At 54.8% G+C, this 13359-nt stretch overlaps 4 protein-coding genes across 4 annotated transcripts; 2 read left to right on the forward strand and 2 right to left on the reverse strand.

The window, feature by feature from the left end:
- Positions 1-295: 295 nt before the first annotated feature.
- Positions 296-1843, reverse strand: PG997_011607 (uncharacterized protein; the record flags this gene model as incomplete). The annotated part of the gene is made up of 1 exon (XM_066815922.1): positions 296-1843. The coding sequence occupies one exon, from the start codon at positions 1841-1843 to the stop codon at positions 296-298; it is 1548 nt and encodes a 515-aa protein (XP_066665212.1).
- A 766-nt stretch (positions 1844-2609) lies between these two features.
- Positions 2610-4056, forward strand: PG997_011608 (uncharacterized protein; the record flags this gene model as incomplete). The annotated part of the gene is made up of 5 exons (XM_066815923.1): positions 2610-2771; positions 2846-2958; positions 2998-3242; positions 3299-3804; positions 3862-4056. The coding sequence occupies 5 exons, from the start codon at positions 2610-2612 to the stop codon at positions 4054-4056; spliced, it is 1221 nt and encodes a 406-aa protein (XP_066665213.1).
- Positions 4057-4752: 696 nt separating this feature from the next.
- PG997_011609 (uncharacterized protein) lies at positions 4753-5358 on the reverse strand (the record flags this gene model as incomplete). Its single annotated transcript, XM_066815924.1, has 2 exons — positions 4753-4850; positions 5151-5358. 2 exons carry the CDS (start codon positions 5356-5358, stop codon positions 4753-4755), a joined length of 306 nt encoding a protein of 101 aa, XP_066665214.1.
- A 3666-nt stretch (positions 5359-9024) lies between these two features.
- PG997_011610 (Endothiapepsin) lies at positions 9025-10375 on the forward strand (the record flags this gene model as incomplete). Its single annotated transcript, XM_066815925.1, has 3 exons — positions 9025-9186; positions 9243-9804; positions 9870-10375. 3 exons carry the CDS (start codon positions 9025-9027, stop codon positions 10373-10375), a joined length of 1230 nt encoding a protein of 409 aa, XP_066665215.1.
- Between the last annotated feature and the right edge of the window lie 2984 nt (positions 10376-13359).

Here is a 13359-nt window from a genome sequence, read left to right on the forward strand (position 1 = left end):
TTGAATACTGAGGGGACTTTGCTGTTGATCCTGCGGCAATGACAAGCACTGGCTCGACAGCATATAACAACAATGTTCTAATCCCTCACCATGAGTAGGTACGGCTTCGTCCTGTGGATGTGTGTGCATATCGTAGTTGTAATGCATTGCCTACGATAGTGATGCCAGACTACGGTGCCGGTGTGTTGGATAGGGAGTAGTGGTCAAGTTCTGCAAGCAACATTGTCTAGTCGAAATGAATATGATACACTTGGTTATTATTTGCAAACAACGCTCACAATACAAGTTCTATTCATCAGTCTAGCTTGCGTCGAAGGCTTCCCCATAAAGTTCTCCAAAGCGGTTGCCGGTGATGCACATACTCCCCGCTACGAATCGCCGCAATGATCCCGGCAATACCAGCAAGCGGCCATGAAGACAAGAGCCACTGCGGCCACGATGGGTACGCGTAGAACGTAGACGCATCAACCCTGACCTTCTCGTAGATAGACGGCAGCGTCGTAGCCTTGTACTTCTGTCTCAGCGCCTCGTACCACGTTCTATCATACAGCTCCCAAAACTCTTTCTCAGGGTAGTAGGTCTGTGAGTACAAGACCTTTCGGCCCCCTAGTTCGCGAAGACAGCGTTCAAGATCGCGGTTCTGTTTGACGAAATATTCCGGATTATTTGATGCTCTGCCCCAGAGCCCTACGTTGATCATGGGCTGGGGTGTCATGTGGACAGCATCAACTGCGGGTATAGTACAGGGGTGAAAGGTTGGAGCCTGCATTCCCCGAAGAGGGCAAAGCCACAAAGGCCAGATGTCGAGGCTGTCTGCAGTATACTCTATAAGGTCCTGGCAAGTCGAGTAGGGGATGGCAAGGTCTTGGATCATGAAGCCGAGGTATCTTTTGGCACCATGCAGCGCTCGATACAGCATCCGCGCGTGCAAGAAGTCGTCCAGGAACCATCGTGTCAGCCCGTTGAACGGCACGAACCCGAAGTATTTGAAGCCCTCACGGCCCACCCAGAAACCACCCCGGTCGTAGCGAAAGAGGTAGTCTCTGATTGGTATGTAGTCCACCAGTTCAAGACCGCTTCCCGGAGGGTTCTGGGCTCGCTTCTGCACGTGCATGTAGAACCATGGATCCCATGGACGACTGAACGTCTGAGCGCCCACTGAGGGCGGTTTCTCGTCGGTCAAGAACCCTGTCATGACGATCCCCGAGTTCCTCGAGTAAAGGATCCCGTCTACATAGTCGTTCTCGGAGTTGTCTGTCTCTTTCGTGATGGATTCCACAGCTTCCTCTATGCTCGCGGTCGGGTGATACGTCACTTTGACGTACGCCTTCACCGGGACGAGTCGCAGTTCGAGCAGCGTAATAATCCCCAGCGTGCCTGCGGCACCGGCAGCGCCGTGGAATAGGTCCTCGTTCTCGCATCTCGACGCGCGAACAACCCTACCATCGCCGAGAACCATCTCGACCCAGTTGACCGTCTCACTGAAGTAGCCGTGCTTGAAGGAGCTGCTCTCGCCGGCTGAGCCTGCAAATCCTCCACCCACGGTGATGCCGGGGAACTCCATCACGACTGGAGGCATGAGACCGTCTTGCAAGGTGGCATCAACCAGCTTGTCCATCGGGACGTTGGGCTCGACCACGGCGGTCCTGGCTTGAGAGTCTATCTTCAGGACGCGGTTGAGGGGGCTGATGTCAATGACCCGGTCCTCGTGGGCTGGCCGGGTACTGTTCGTCGAGCCATGGAATATGCGAAAGCCTTGCTTGCGCTGATAGAAGTTGCGTACCTCCGCTGCGATGGCATCCACGAGAGATTCGTGGATTCCATAGTCTTTAGAATACTCCATAATGGAAAAGGGGATGTGTTTTGATCCTCGGCTGAAGAACGGGCAGTTAGGTTGGCGTGAACATGGAATTATGAGAAGACGGCCTAAACAAATTCGACTTTTATAAGTTTACTGAGAAGGTGGTAGTGGTTTTCTGTTTGTTTCCTACCGCTTGAGTGGCTGGGTTTCTCCACTTCAGCCGTACAGGCTATGAGAAGAATGTAGGTTGGGTTGTACAAATTCCCAACCCCTTACCGATTGGTATGTTGCTTCTGCGTTGGTAACACTTCAAGGAACCCTTGCAAAAAGCTTTGAGCCATGCGGTTTGGCAAACATCCGATACATACCGCACAAGAACAAACTTGTCATCCGGATTCGGTTCGGCTTAGATCACCTGCTCATCATCGTACCTCCTTTGGGGACGACCAAATTTTCTCACGTATATTGATCAGGGGCGACATCTAGCATTAACAGTTGGCTGAGGTAATGTGATCTGGATTTAGCATGTCGACCTAGATATGTGGTGGGTCGAAGGAGACAGCTCCGTATCGCCTGAGCACGGATCAAAGTACTTGAACCTAGATCGGGATATTTACCAGATCCATATAGCTGCCTAGAAATGATGCCTAGATAACTGAAAATCATGATCCTTCTATGGTTCGCGGCATTTCCGCTGTTTCCTGTGAAACCTTGCGCCTTTTCTCTTACTCCAATGCGGCCTCGGCAACCTACCCCTATCTTACCATACCCAACCGTCGCAGCTCCTTGGCAGCCAAATTAAGCCAACATGGAGAATCCGGCGTGGACAGTCCGCAAATACTTTCCTGAAGGGTGCTACGGGACTCATTGGGTGAATATAAGACAGTTTGGACCGGAATGGGCGTTTCACATCACCAAGGCGCCCTACGAGAAAGCGGAGAGACGAAACGCGGACCTGAGCGACGGAGCAGTACATGGCCACGATTGCGCCAGTACCCCTTATCCAAGCGATACAGTGTAGTACTAATGCGCAACCTTTTACAGCGCGCCCTGTTGCTAAGCCGAGGCGATACCGTGGGCAAAGCCCTGGTACATCCTGAGTCTCTGACCCTGGCCGAGCGGTACGAGGTGTTGGGCTGGGGCCCTCCCGAGACGCTGTAAGCCGCCATCCGCCGCGCCTCGGGCTGCGCCATCAGCCAGCCCCGGGAGCTGCTCGACAAAGCGTGCGCGTCGGCGCCGGCCTACGAGTCGCTGCCCCCGGACGAGCTGGAGCTGCTGATCCTGGGCTTCCAGCCCTCCCTCGAGGTCTACAAGGAGACGCGCCGTTGGCATATGTTCCCCGGTAACCAGGAGGCGCGCAATCTAGTCTGGGCGCGGCAGGAGGGCGTCGATGCGGCGGCGGCGTCGTGCAAGGAGCTCCCGCAGACTGTGTTGAGCGACTGTTGGACGGATCCCCGGATCCGGCGGGAGAGGTATGCGCGGTACGACGTGACGGAGCGGGATGGGAGACTGGGTTGCTGGTGCAGGAGTTGCCGCCTCTTGGATGCCGCCATGGGCCATATGAGCCACTGATACCGCTGCCGCCACAGTCACCGGCTCCTCCTCGCGCAGAAACCTCTTTCTCTTTGCCTGCAGTAACAACAACTCCCCAAGAGGTTCAGCCGACGACGGCGGCGGCGGCGGTCGTCGCCGCCGCCCTTCTAGTATCGCCCATGGACTGGATGCTGCGGGTACACGACCGGGCCTATCCGCCGCCGCCGTTATCCATTCAGAGCCAGGATGACCTGATGAAATGGCTCGGGGTGCTGCAGGAGGTCATGGGAAAGGGCAAGCACGATGACATGACGGACGAGGAGATAGCGGGCCTCGAGGCACACCCCGAGCAGCTGAACCAGGAGGCCAGGGACCAGCTGGCGAGAACGAAGGACGAAAGGAGGCGGGATCCGGAGTTTATAACGAATGCGTTCGAAAAGAATTTCGCGAGTCTTATGGAGGTTACGGAGGTTACTGCGTGGCGACAGCGGGAGGTAGTTGGTACTGACAAGACTGAGAAATCATAGCTGAGTTCGTTTCTCATAACGGTCTCCATTTCTAGTAGTTCTCGAGCACTCTCCGATTCCTCGTCCAAGAAGTATCACTGCTCATACTTCGCCGGCTTCGCAGCAGGCGGCTCCACGGCCGACGACCCCGGGATGTTGAACCTGGCGGGGGGCCGCATCGCTGCTCACGCAGCTCCGGCCAATGGCCGGGTCTGAGGTCCAATTGTAATTGATCTCGTTGGAGTCGATGGTGTCGCCGCGCGCCAACTGGTCCTACCACGTGTGCCCTTGTTCCAGGGCAGAGACGACGCACGATACGTTCTGGCATGTGCCGCCGCCCGCGATGGGGGTCACGTCGTCCCCGCGCGGGCACCTTGTAGTGCGTGAACCATTCCCGGAGCACGGCGGTGGTGCGGACCCTGTCGATATTTCCCTAGATCTTCGTAGACTGGTAGGATGGATCACGCTTAGCTCCTGGAAGGAGTCCGAGTATGGTAGAGCTAGAACAGGTACACGGGGATTGCTTACAGTTGACAATCGATACTAACGGATCTTTTATGTCGATGCCGATCATCTTCCAATCCGTTTCGTCTCGCCCTGGGTCAATTTGGCAAGTGGAAGCGGCGAGTCGGCATGTGGGGGTTGGCTACCGAAGTACGTCTGCAATGTCCAAGCCTCCGAGGAACCTTGACTTGCTTGACCTGGCCGGCATAGCCCATGCGGCAAGGAATCCAAAGATCAGCACATGTGATTTGGTATGGATATCTGCAGGTTCGAGGGCATAACATATTCTCGATCAACGCCGAAAAGGTAAATCGGGCCCTTGTCCCCGGAAACCCGGTGTGAAGTTGTGATCGACATTGGGGGTTCGCCCAAGTCTGCGGGATGGATCCACAAAGGAAAGGGTACGATTCATGAGGCCAGACACTCTCCACGAGCCTCGACTTCCTTCTTGGCGTCGTGGAAGATGAGATCTGTAGTTGAAAGGAAAACGCGGTTACTGCCACAGCCTACGCATGATCCAAGGCGGCCAGCAGGGGAAGAAACGCGTAATCATAAGTTCATCGCGCGTCTCATCTCCAGTTTCGAGTCCGTCCACTGCGGGATCTCGACCATGAAGTTAGTTGATGATCCATCTGCCTGTTGGCCTCGTCTGGCCGAACGGGATATCATGCCCAAAAAAGGAGACGGCTTTCCCATTCTGCTCGAGCCAGGCACGCCCATTCTGTAGAATGCCAACCCCATTCTTATCAATTATAGCCTTTGGGACTTCGATGGCAGGAGCAGAGGAGCACCCTACTACGTATTACTGTGTGCTATTTGGCGAGTAGGGCTTCGACGAACACTCAAGGTGAGGAGGTCATCGTAACTGAAGCCCGAAGCGGCGGCGCGAGCGGGACGCAGCTCCGCAGATGTATTGCGAAGGCGATGTTGACGTACATCAGGAGAACCCGTCATAGAGATGGAGGGCGTAACAGCAGCAGCAGGCAGATTCGCGAAGCTGACACAAACACCCATCTTTGGTTTTCTCAAGCTGAGATGCATGTCAAGCCCCCGAGGGAGAGCCCTTCAGCTTGACTGGACGAGCGCCCCCAGATGCTTCACCTTGTCAAACATGGGCCGAATCGAGAAGATGCATGGTATGGATTAAATTGGATTGAATACTGTGGGTGACTCTTCAGCCTCAGTGGAAGAAGCGTAAATAGACGTTCGAACCCGGTTAGATCCTCGCTTTTCCTTGCAGAGAGTATTGTTCGCCGTTTCCTACAAATCGCAAGCACGTTCACTTCTGATACAGCGTTTCTCTGACGTACAAATTGGTAACGGTCGGCCAGATACGTTTCAATTAGTCTCGTTGAGCAAACATGCATACACCAAATACGAAGGTCGCACAGCGCACGTAGGATCACGGGCTCTTTCCCCTGCAATAGCGAAAGAATATTCACAGGTCCAACGGGCGTGGCTTGTCTACAATCGCCGCCGCCGAAGCTGTCCCCTGCGACATGGACTCAAAGTCAAATTGTCTCCCGAGCGGCCAACGGAGAGGGCCGACTAGGAGCGGTACTGATCCAGTTGCGTTTATTGCAAGCAACCTCTAGGGGTCCAAGGATGTAGTCAGTTGGTTGGTCTTCAACCGCAGGTCGGTTCAAACATGAAAGCATCTTGAGGTATGTATGCGTTGGCAACCGCCGAGCACGGCTGGGCCCCGAAGTACGAAATACCCCGGAACATACAGTGACGTCCAGGTTCCAAAATGGATTGCTACGCTGGTAAGTGCAACCACCACAGCCGAATAAAGCAACAAGCAGTGCGACTTCAAATTTGCGTGTCTAGGCTATCGCCAGGTGGTGTGTCTCAGTCGGCATGCTGCTGTGCCCCCGTCTGAGTGCACCGTCGTGCGATAAATTTACACGTGGATGAGATAAGCATATGTTGGGTTCAGGGGTTGCGTGCGCAATGTGTGTGACCTTGGCACCACTGCCCCAGCCTTCGAGGCAGTTGAATTCAGATGAATTGCAAAACGAACGCATCTGTGAGCGCGCCGAGGACATGGGTTGCTTGTTACTTTTGGATTGAATCTGCCGTTCATCGAGCATCTGATCTGCCAACACCGGGTAGAACATGTCTCGGATGACGGAGGTCGAATGGATCTCCCATGTAAGAGCTTGCAGCCAGTCCGCCATCAAGTCCTAGATAGCATCCATCATCCAATTGACAGACGGTATGGAGGCCGCCGGCAGCAGCAAGCACTGACATGCGGTCGTCACACCTCATACCTACCTCAAACTAACCAGAGTGAGCTGGCAAGCGGTAGGCAAAGTGCGAAAGCGGATGGCGCGGCATCTGCAACGGACGGGCGTGTCGAAGGAAAGGAAGTTCCAGGCAATTTGGCCGCGACGTTTGATCAAAATAGGATAGCTCGGCCGAGGCAGTACTAAGAGTAGCCAGACGGTAGCGGTAGTGAGCGGCAGGCGGTAGATTACTGCTGACCTTGATACTGTTCCCTCCCATTGCTTTCCGCAATTAGTGCCACAGCACACACGCACCTGGCGGGATGGGAATAGGCGGAACGAAATGTTCAATGTTGGTTTTTTAGCGACTTGGCTGCTTGGCTGCTTGGCATCTTCTGTTTGTATGGAATGGGATGGGATGGGGGAGGGTTTTGGCACTTATCTACGGATACGCGCGTCCTAAATTCCCGAGTCAGTTCCGTGGGCTGTTGATTGCTTTACCTCCTATTGTTTTTGCCAAGCAACTGGAAGTATTATTGAAATCAATAGACTGTTGCGTCCTGGAAAGCATTCATCAGACCGCCCAGCGTTTCCGCAAGCGACCAGAAATATGTGTTTGTCGTCATGGCATTTGGCAGAGAATGTTTTCTTGTGTTGTGTTGTGTCGCAATAGTTTTTACAGCCAACCGTCAAGGTTAGGTACAAGCAGGTAACGCTGGTGTGTTTCATCAAGCCCCCGACAGACGCGCTGCGGTTCGCTGTCAGGTACCCGTCGCAAGCCGCAACTTTGCAAGCAAGTGCAAACAAGTGCAGGCTCTCTGGCGCTCTCATTGAACGGCAAGTGCCTGGTGGCGCTTTCTAGCAGGCATGCCCCTCGTGGGTTAGTGCCTGCTGGGTGCTTTGGTGTGCTTGCCTGCAGTTGCCCTGCCTAGCCTGCAGGCCCTGATTGCCTGTGATGCCTGTGATGCCTGCGACTGGCCAGAAGACTGGCAGCTAATCTACTTGACGAGGCGGTGGGTCTCTGATCATCGTCATTTTACCCGCTGCTGCTTGGCTGCTGCTTGGCGTCCTCCCTTTTCCCTCCAACCAAATAACCGATCATCTCATCTTTCGTCCCTTCTTGGTAGAAGCTTAAACTCAAACGGACCCCCTGCCAGCCCTTTCATCTTGTTTTTCTGGTGACTGTCTCTGAGTCTCTCGTCTCTCGTCTCTCTCGCCGAGTCTCTCGCTCGCTGTAGCAAAGTAGGTGTGCCTGCCTGCCAACAAGCGAATGGAAGGCTCAGAGCGCTCGAGATGAGGCGGAGCGACCGGTCGCATAATGTTGCAGGGGAAATGGGCGTCATCAAATCATCTGTCCGCAACCGTTGCGGCGCGCCGTTGCAATGGATTGCCCAGCGATGCTTCATGCGCTGGGCCTCTTTTGCCTCTGCCTGCCTCTGCCTGCCTCTGCCTGCCTCTGCCTGCCTCTGCCTGCCTCTGCCTGCCTGTCTCTCCGCGTAATCACGCTGTGCCCATCACGCCGCCCGCCTGCTGTTGTTCCTTCTTCCCCGCCAAGCCCCCGAATCATGAGCCGAGATCTTCGCCAGTCGACCGACATTCAGCCTCCTCCCGCCTTGGTCGTAGACTTGCATGTTGACGATCTCAATGGGTATGTCATAGCTTGGCACCCCCAAGTGGAGTTTCTTGCACTTCTCGCTGCCCCTCCCGCAGGGATCCCGACTGGATCCCGTTCGCTCTGCCCTTCTCCATCCGGCCAATTCGAGCCTCTGCGCATTTCGCCCGTCTGTTCTGGTCTGCCTGTCCTGGCCTGCCCTGGCCCTTCGCTCAATCTCAGTCGCTCGTTTGGCCCTGTCAAGCCAGTGTGTGTGCCCATTCATGACCGACCGGGGCCCTGCTGATTGGACGATTGGACGGTTGCACGATTGATTGGCCCTGCAGCAGCGCAACGCAACGCAACGCAGTGGTGCAGTCGCAGTCGTAGTCGGCTGTCAGGATACACGGCAAGACAAAGCTACTGCTGATTGGATCTTCTGTGGTGACCCGACCCGGACCCAAACTGGAGCTGACCCTGTCTTCCCTCCTTCGTGCCCCGTCAGCCAACCAATACTTTATTAGAGGCGGTCCGTTGCCCTTTTGCTTTTGCTATCTCTGCTCTGGTCTCTCTCCTCCAACAAGAGTTTACATTCTTTTGACTCTTTGCTCATAGACGCCTCGTTCTCTCGTTTTTTCCTGGTCGATATCTGCACGCACATTCATTCGTTTCTACCTGCTGTCTAGCCCTTGTCGCTGCAGCATTTCCGTCTTTCTCATTTTGTAGTACCTGCCTCTGTATCGCATCGCATCGCATCGCATCCGCCTCCACGGGAACTTGACGTTTCCTCGTCCTACTCGTCGTTTCGTCCGTCTTTCCAGCTAGCTACTCGATACCCTCCAAGTCATTGTCGCCGCCACCATGCATTTCCCTACGACTACCGTCCTGCTGACCGCGGGTCTGGCCGGCCTCGCCGCCGCCGCCCCGGCCCCGACTGTTCCCCGTACCAAGGTCGGAACCGTCTCGATCAACCAGGTCCGCAACCCCCACTTCAAGCACCACGGCAAGCGTCGCGGCCAGAGAGTCCTGGCCAAGACCTACATGAAGTACGGCGCCCATATGCCCCCGGCCTGGCCAAGATCATGACCGCCCTGCACATCCCTTTCGACATGAACGGTATCCACCTCGGCATCGGCAAGCGCAACGGCACCCAGGGCAGCGTCGCCGCCGTCCCCGAGAAGGACGACATCCAGTACCTCACCCCCGTCCAGATCGGCACCCCGCCCCAGACCCTGAACCTCGACTTCGACTCGGGCTCTTCGGATCTCTGGGTCTTCAGCTCCGAGACGCCCTCGCGCCAGGTTAACGGCCAGGCGCAGTACGATCCCACCAAGAGCAGCACCTCCGAGAAGATCGATGGCCAGACCTGGTCCATCTCCTACGGTGACGGCAGCGCCTCGTCCGGTATCGTCTTCAAGGATCTCGTCCAAGTCGGCGAGGTCTCCTTCCCCGCCCAGTCCGTCGAGGTCGCCCAGAAGGTCTCCAGCTCCTTCTCGTCCGATGAGAACAACGACGGCCTTCTCGGTCTCGCCTTCAGCAAGATCAACACTGTCAAGCCCAACAGGCAGACCACCTTCTTCGACAACGTCATGGGCGGTCTCGAGAAGCCCATCTGGACTTCCGACCTGAAGAACGATGCCCGTAAGTTCCTGCTGCACAAAAGGACACCGCTGCTATGACCTCGTACTAACCCCTCCATCTTTTAGCCGGCACGTACAACTTCGGTTACATTGACGAGGACGCCTACACTGGCGAGATCAGCTACGTCCCCGTCGACAACTCGCAGGGCTTCTGGTCGTTCGAGGCCAGCGGCTACTCCATCGGCAACAAGAGCGTGCCCCTGAAGTTCCAGGGTATCGCCGATACCGGTACTTCTCTGGCCATGCTGCCCCAGGAGATCAACACGGCCTACTACAGCCAGGTCCCCGGTGCCTCGATGAGCTACTCGCTCGGTGGCTACGTCTTCCCCTGCGACGCCAAGATTCCCGACTTCACCTACAAGGTTGGCGATGTCTCCATCACCATCCCCGCCTCTTTCATCAACTACGCCGAAGCCGACGAGGAGGGCACCAAGTGCTTCGGTGGTATCCAGCCCGACACCGACATTGGCTTCTCCATCTTCGGTGATGTCGCGCTCAAGGCCGCCTTCGTCGTCTTCGACGCCGGCACCGAGTCGACTCCCCGCCTCGGCTGGGCCAACAAGGACTTGTGACTCTCTAAGCCTACCGGTGGTGCAACAGCAACCACTGGCGGCGAAAAAGCTTCAAACGAGAAGGATGCTAGCAAGCACACCGATGAACCCCAGCCCGAGATTCAACAACCCCAACAGCCTAGCAACGGCACCCAGCCCCAGCATACCCACCAGGAACCTACCAAGTCCTGCAAGGCGAAGCGCACCAAGAAGGTGTAAATGAAGTAGCGGTCGTTTAGAGGAGAAGAGAATGACTGGTGAGAACGAGAGAGAGGCAACACCGAGATGGGAGAAGGTTGGCCCTGAGGAGGATCTTCTTTTTCTGAGGGTTTCTTGATGTCCCCCGTGTCATGGCAACAAGCATTTTTTCGGTGTAATTTATAATGATTTTGTAGATGGATGATGCCGAGGCTTTGAAAAGCTGCGGTCATGCATTTAGATCCTCACGGGGCCCGAAAAAAAAAAACTATCTCAAGCAACGCAGTTGTGTTGTCGTCGTCGGTATCAAAAGCAAGATTCCCAACAATAGAGAAGCTTCTCTTTTTTGCCTGTCAAAACCGCGTTTACCACCAACCAACATGCATTCCCTGTCCGTTATCGCCGAATTGTGATTGTGCTGTTTTCTCATCAGACTCACGGGTTGTCAGTAACAACGGCGTGGTGCTAGCCAGGGTAGCTGCGATCTAGCGCAACGGCAATGTTAGCTGGAGCTTGCAAGGTGCTCGCTACATCTACAGGCAGACAGGGGTCGCCCCGAACCATGAGCTTCCCATGCGGGGCTCGGTAAAGTCTAAATCCGCTGAGCGGCGGGAGGTAAGACGACACAGTATTGACAATCCCCAACCGCATCGTCCATGGTTGGGTGCATACCGGACGGGCCTATCGCACAGAAAATCGGTGTCAATCTACGTACTTCCACACCTCCCTACGATTTGACATTGATAAACATCTCCGCGAACCGAAATCTGAAGCAGTCACGCCAAAACTCGTGCGAGCTGCTCTCTTGCTCACCCGACGGTGTTCCCAGGCGCCCGCGTACTTGACGGAAGCTCTTTTGCCAGCTTCAGCCGAGCCCTTGGCATCAGTCCACCAATCAAAAGGGTGGAGCGAACTAATTAGGAAGGCTAATGAGGCATTCCACAATCTTATCCCTCCTGACAGGAAATAGTATGGCTCCTTTTTCTGCTTTGCCAGCACGTAATCGTAACTCCTCGTTATTTGCCATTTGCTATTTACTGGCTGACTCGACAAAACGGACTTCACCGCCATCGTCTTGTAGAGGGAGGGGGTTGGATGGTTGACAAGCTGGGCTATTTGGTCAATGATTGGCACGCTCGCTGGATATATGCCAGATATGGGCTGATCGGGGTGGATTTGCATTTTCCCGGTCTCTCTTTTTTCTTCTCTTTCCATTCTCAGATCTGCGGGATCTCCTCTGCCCATCTCCCATTGCGATCTGCGATAGCTCGAGGGGACCATGTGACTTTGGAGACCAGGGCTTTCGTGGCGCGTTTCTTGCCTCCCACCTTCCTCAGTCGGTAACTTTTCGAGGGGATCGATGTCAATCACCAGCAATTTTTTTATAGAAAATTTCATAATACTAACATTTTCTTCTTGCATCACGTGTATGTATGTATCCTTTGCTAATGTTCCCTAGGTCGTGACAACTTGCGACGATAATTTGCGGCTACTTTTCCTTGCTTACATAAGCAATATCCCACACCGAGCCAGGCTGGTTAGTACATATGTAGAAGCCGGACATCAATGGTCATTGCTTTCTCTCCCCTGTGGAGACAGGACATGTCCGCTCTCCCAGAACCTCTTCCCTCTCGCGTGAGGTAGCGAAGGGCGGCAGGGGGCCGGGGTCGGTCGGGGGAAACTTACATAACTCTCTCACGATGGGATCGGCAAGACGGCAGGGCAGGGCAGGTCGGTGACTCGGTGACAGCCCACTGGGTATTACATGTGGTAGGGGGTGGGTGTTGATTGATTTGGTAGCGAGACGCAAGCACGGGCGGGGCGCTCCCGGAAAAGGGAGGGGTCGGGATGCGTCGTCGCGAGTCGCGATAATGAGCACTCTGATGAATATGAGAGAGAGAGGGATGAGAGCGCGTGCGCGTGCGCGTGGCATTTCGCTTTCCTCCGTTTGGCTCTTTATTTCGTTTCTCTCCCTCTCTCTCTGTCTTCATTCCACTTCTTCGTCGCAAACTCGGCCGAGACCAGCCCGGCGAAGGGAAAGGACGAAGAAGAAAAAACACACACAAACCCAAACCCAGCCGTTTCTTGTGTTTGGATGGTTGCTGTTGTGGTCCCATGCTTGCATGCACGTTGCTGCTGCTGTGCGAGCCAATTGACTGGTAGCTTGCTGGTAGCTAGCTGGCTGCTTCTTACGTTTTATGCAAGCAGCGGTGCTTGCTGCCCGACCGACCTCTCTGCCAGTCTTGATTCGGTTTTCTTTCGTTTGGTTCGTCAAGACCGGCGATCGGAGTAGGTGTCAAGGTGAGGTGAGGTGAGGTGAGTGCGGGTGGTTGGTAAAGTAAAGTACTTACATATGCGAGTATCAAGCCACACCACGTACGCCGTGTAGTGCACTGCACTGCGCTCTCAATGCAAAATCAGTCAGTCGATGCATTCCATTCCATTACTCGGGTTGTTCTCTTGGGTAGAGTATGTGTTGCATATACGATGCTTGGCGGGAGGCCCCGATGCTTTCTTTGTTTTATGGCAAGCCATCATGCAGTGGAAAGATGTCGGTGGTGGCTGAGTTTGGGAAGGATTCGCAGTGCAGTGCAATGCAGTGGTCTTCGTTGCCAACTTACTTGAGTAGCCTTTCAAGCTATGTTTTCCGTCGTCATGGCAAATCTTGATTTTGCTTTCCTCATGATTCTGCATTTCGTGCAAAAGTGCAAGTGTTGATGGAGACCAAGAGGCTGCGGCTGCAGTGAGCTGCCTGGCTGGTCTGGCTGGCTTAACAAATGCAGCGGCAACTCTGCCACGGAGAGGCG

This window comes from Apiospora hydei, assembly GCF_038363865.1.
Source record: "Apiospora hydei strain CBS 114990 chromosome Unknown utg000008l_segment0_segment0, whole genome shotgun sequence".
NCBI classification, from domain to species: Eukaryota; Fungi; Ascomycota; class Sordariomycetes; order Amphisphaeriales; family Apiosporaceae; genus Apiospora; species Apiospora hydei.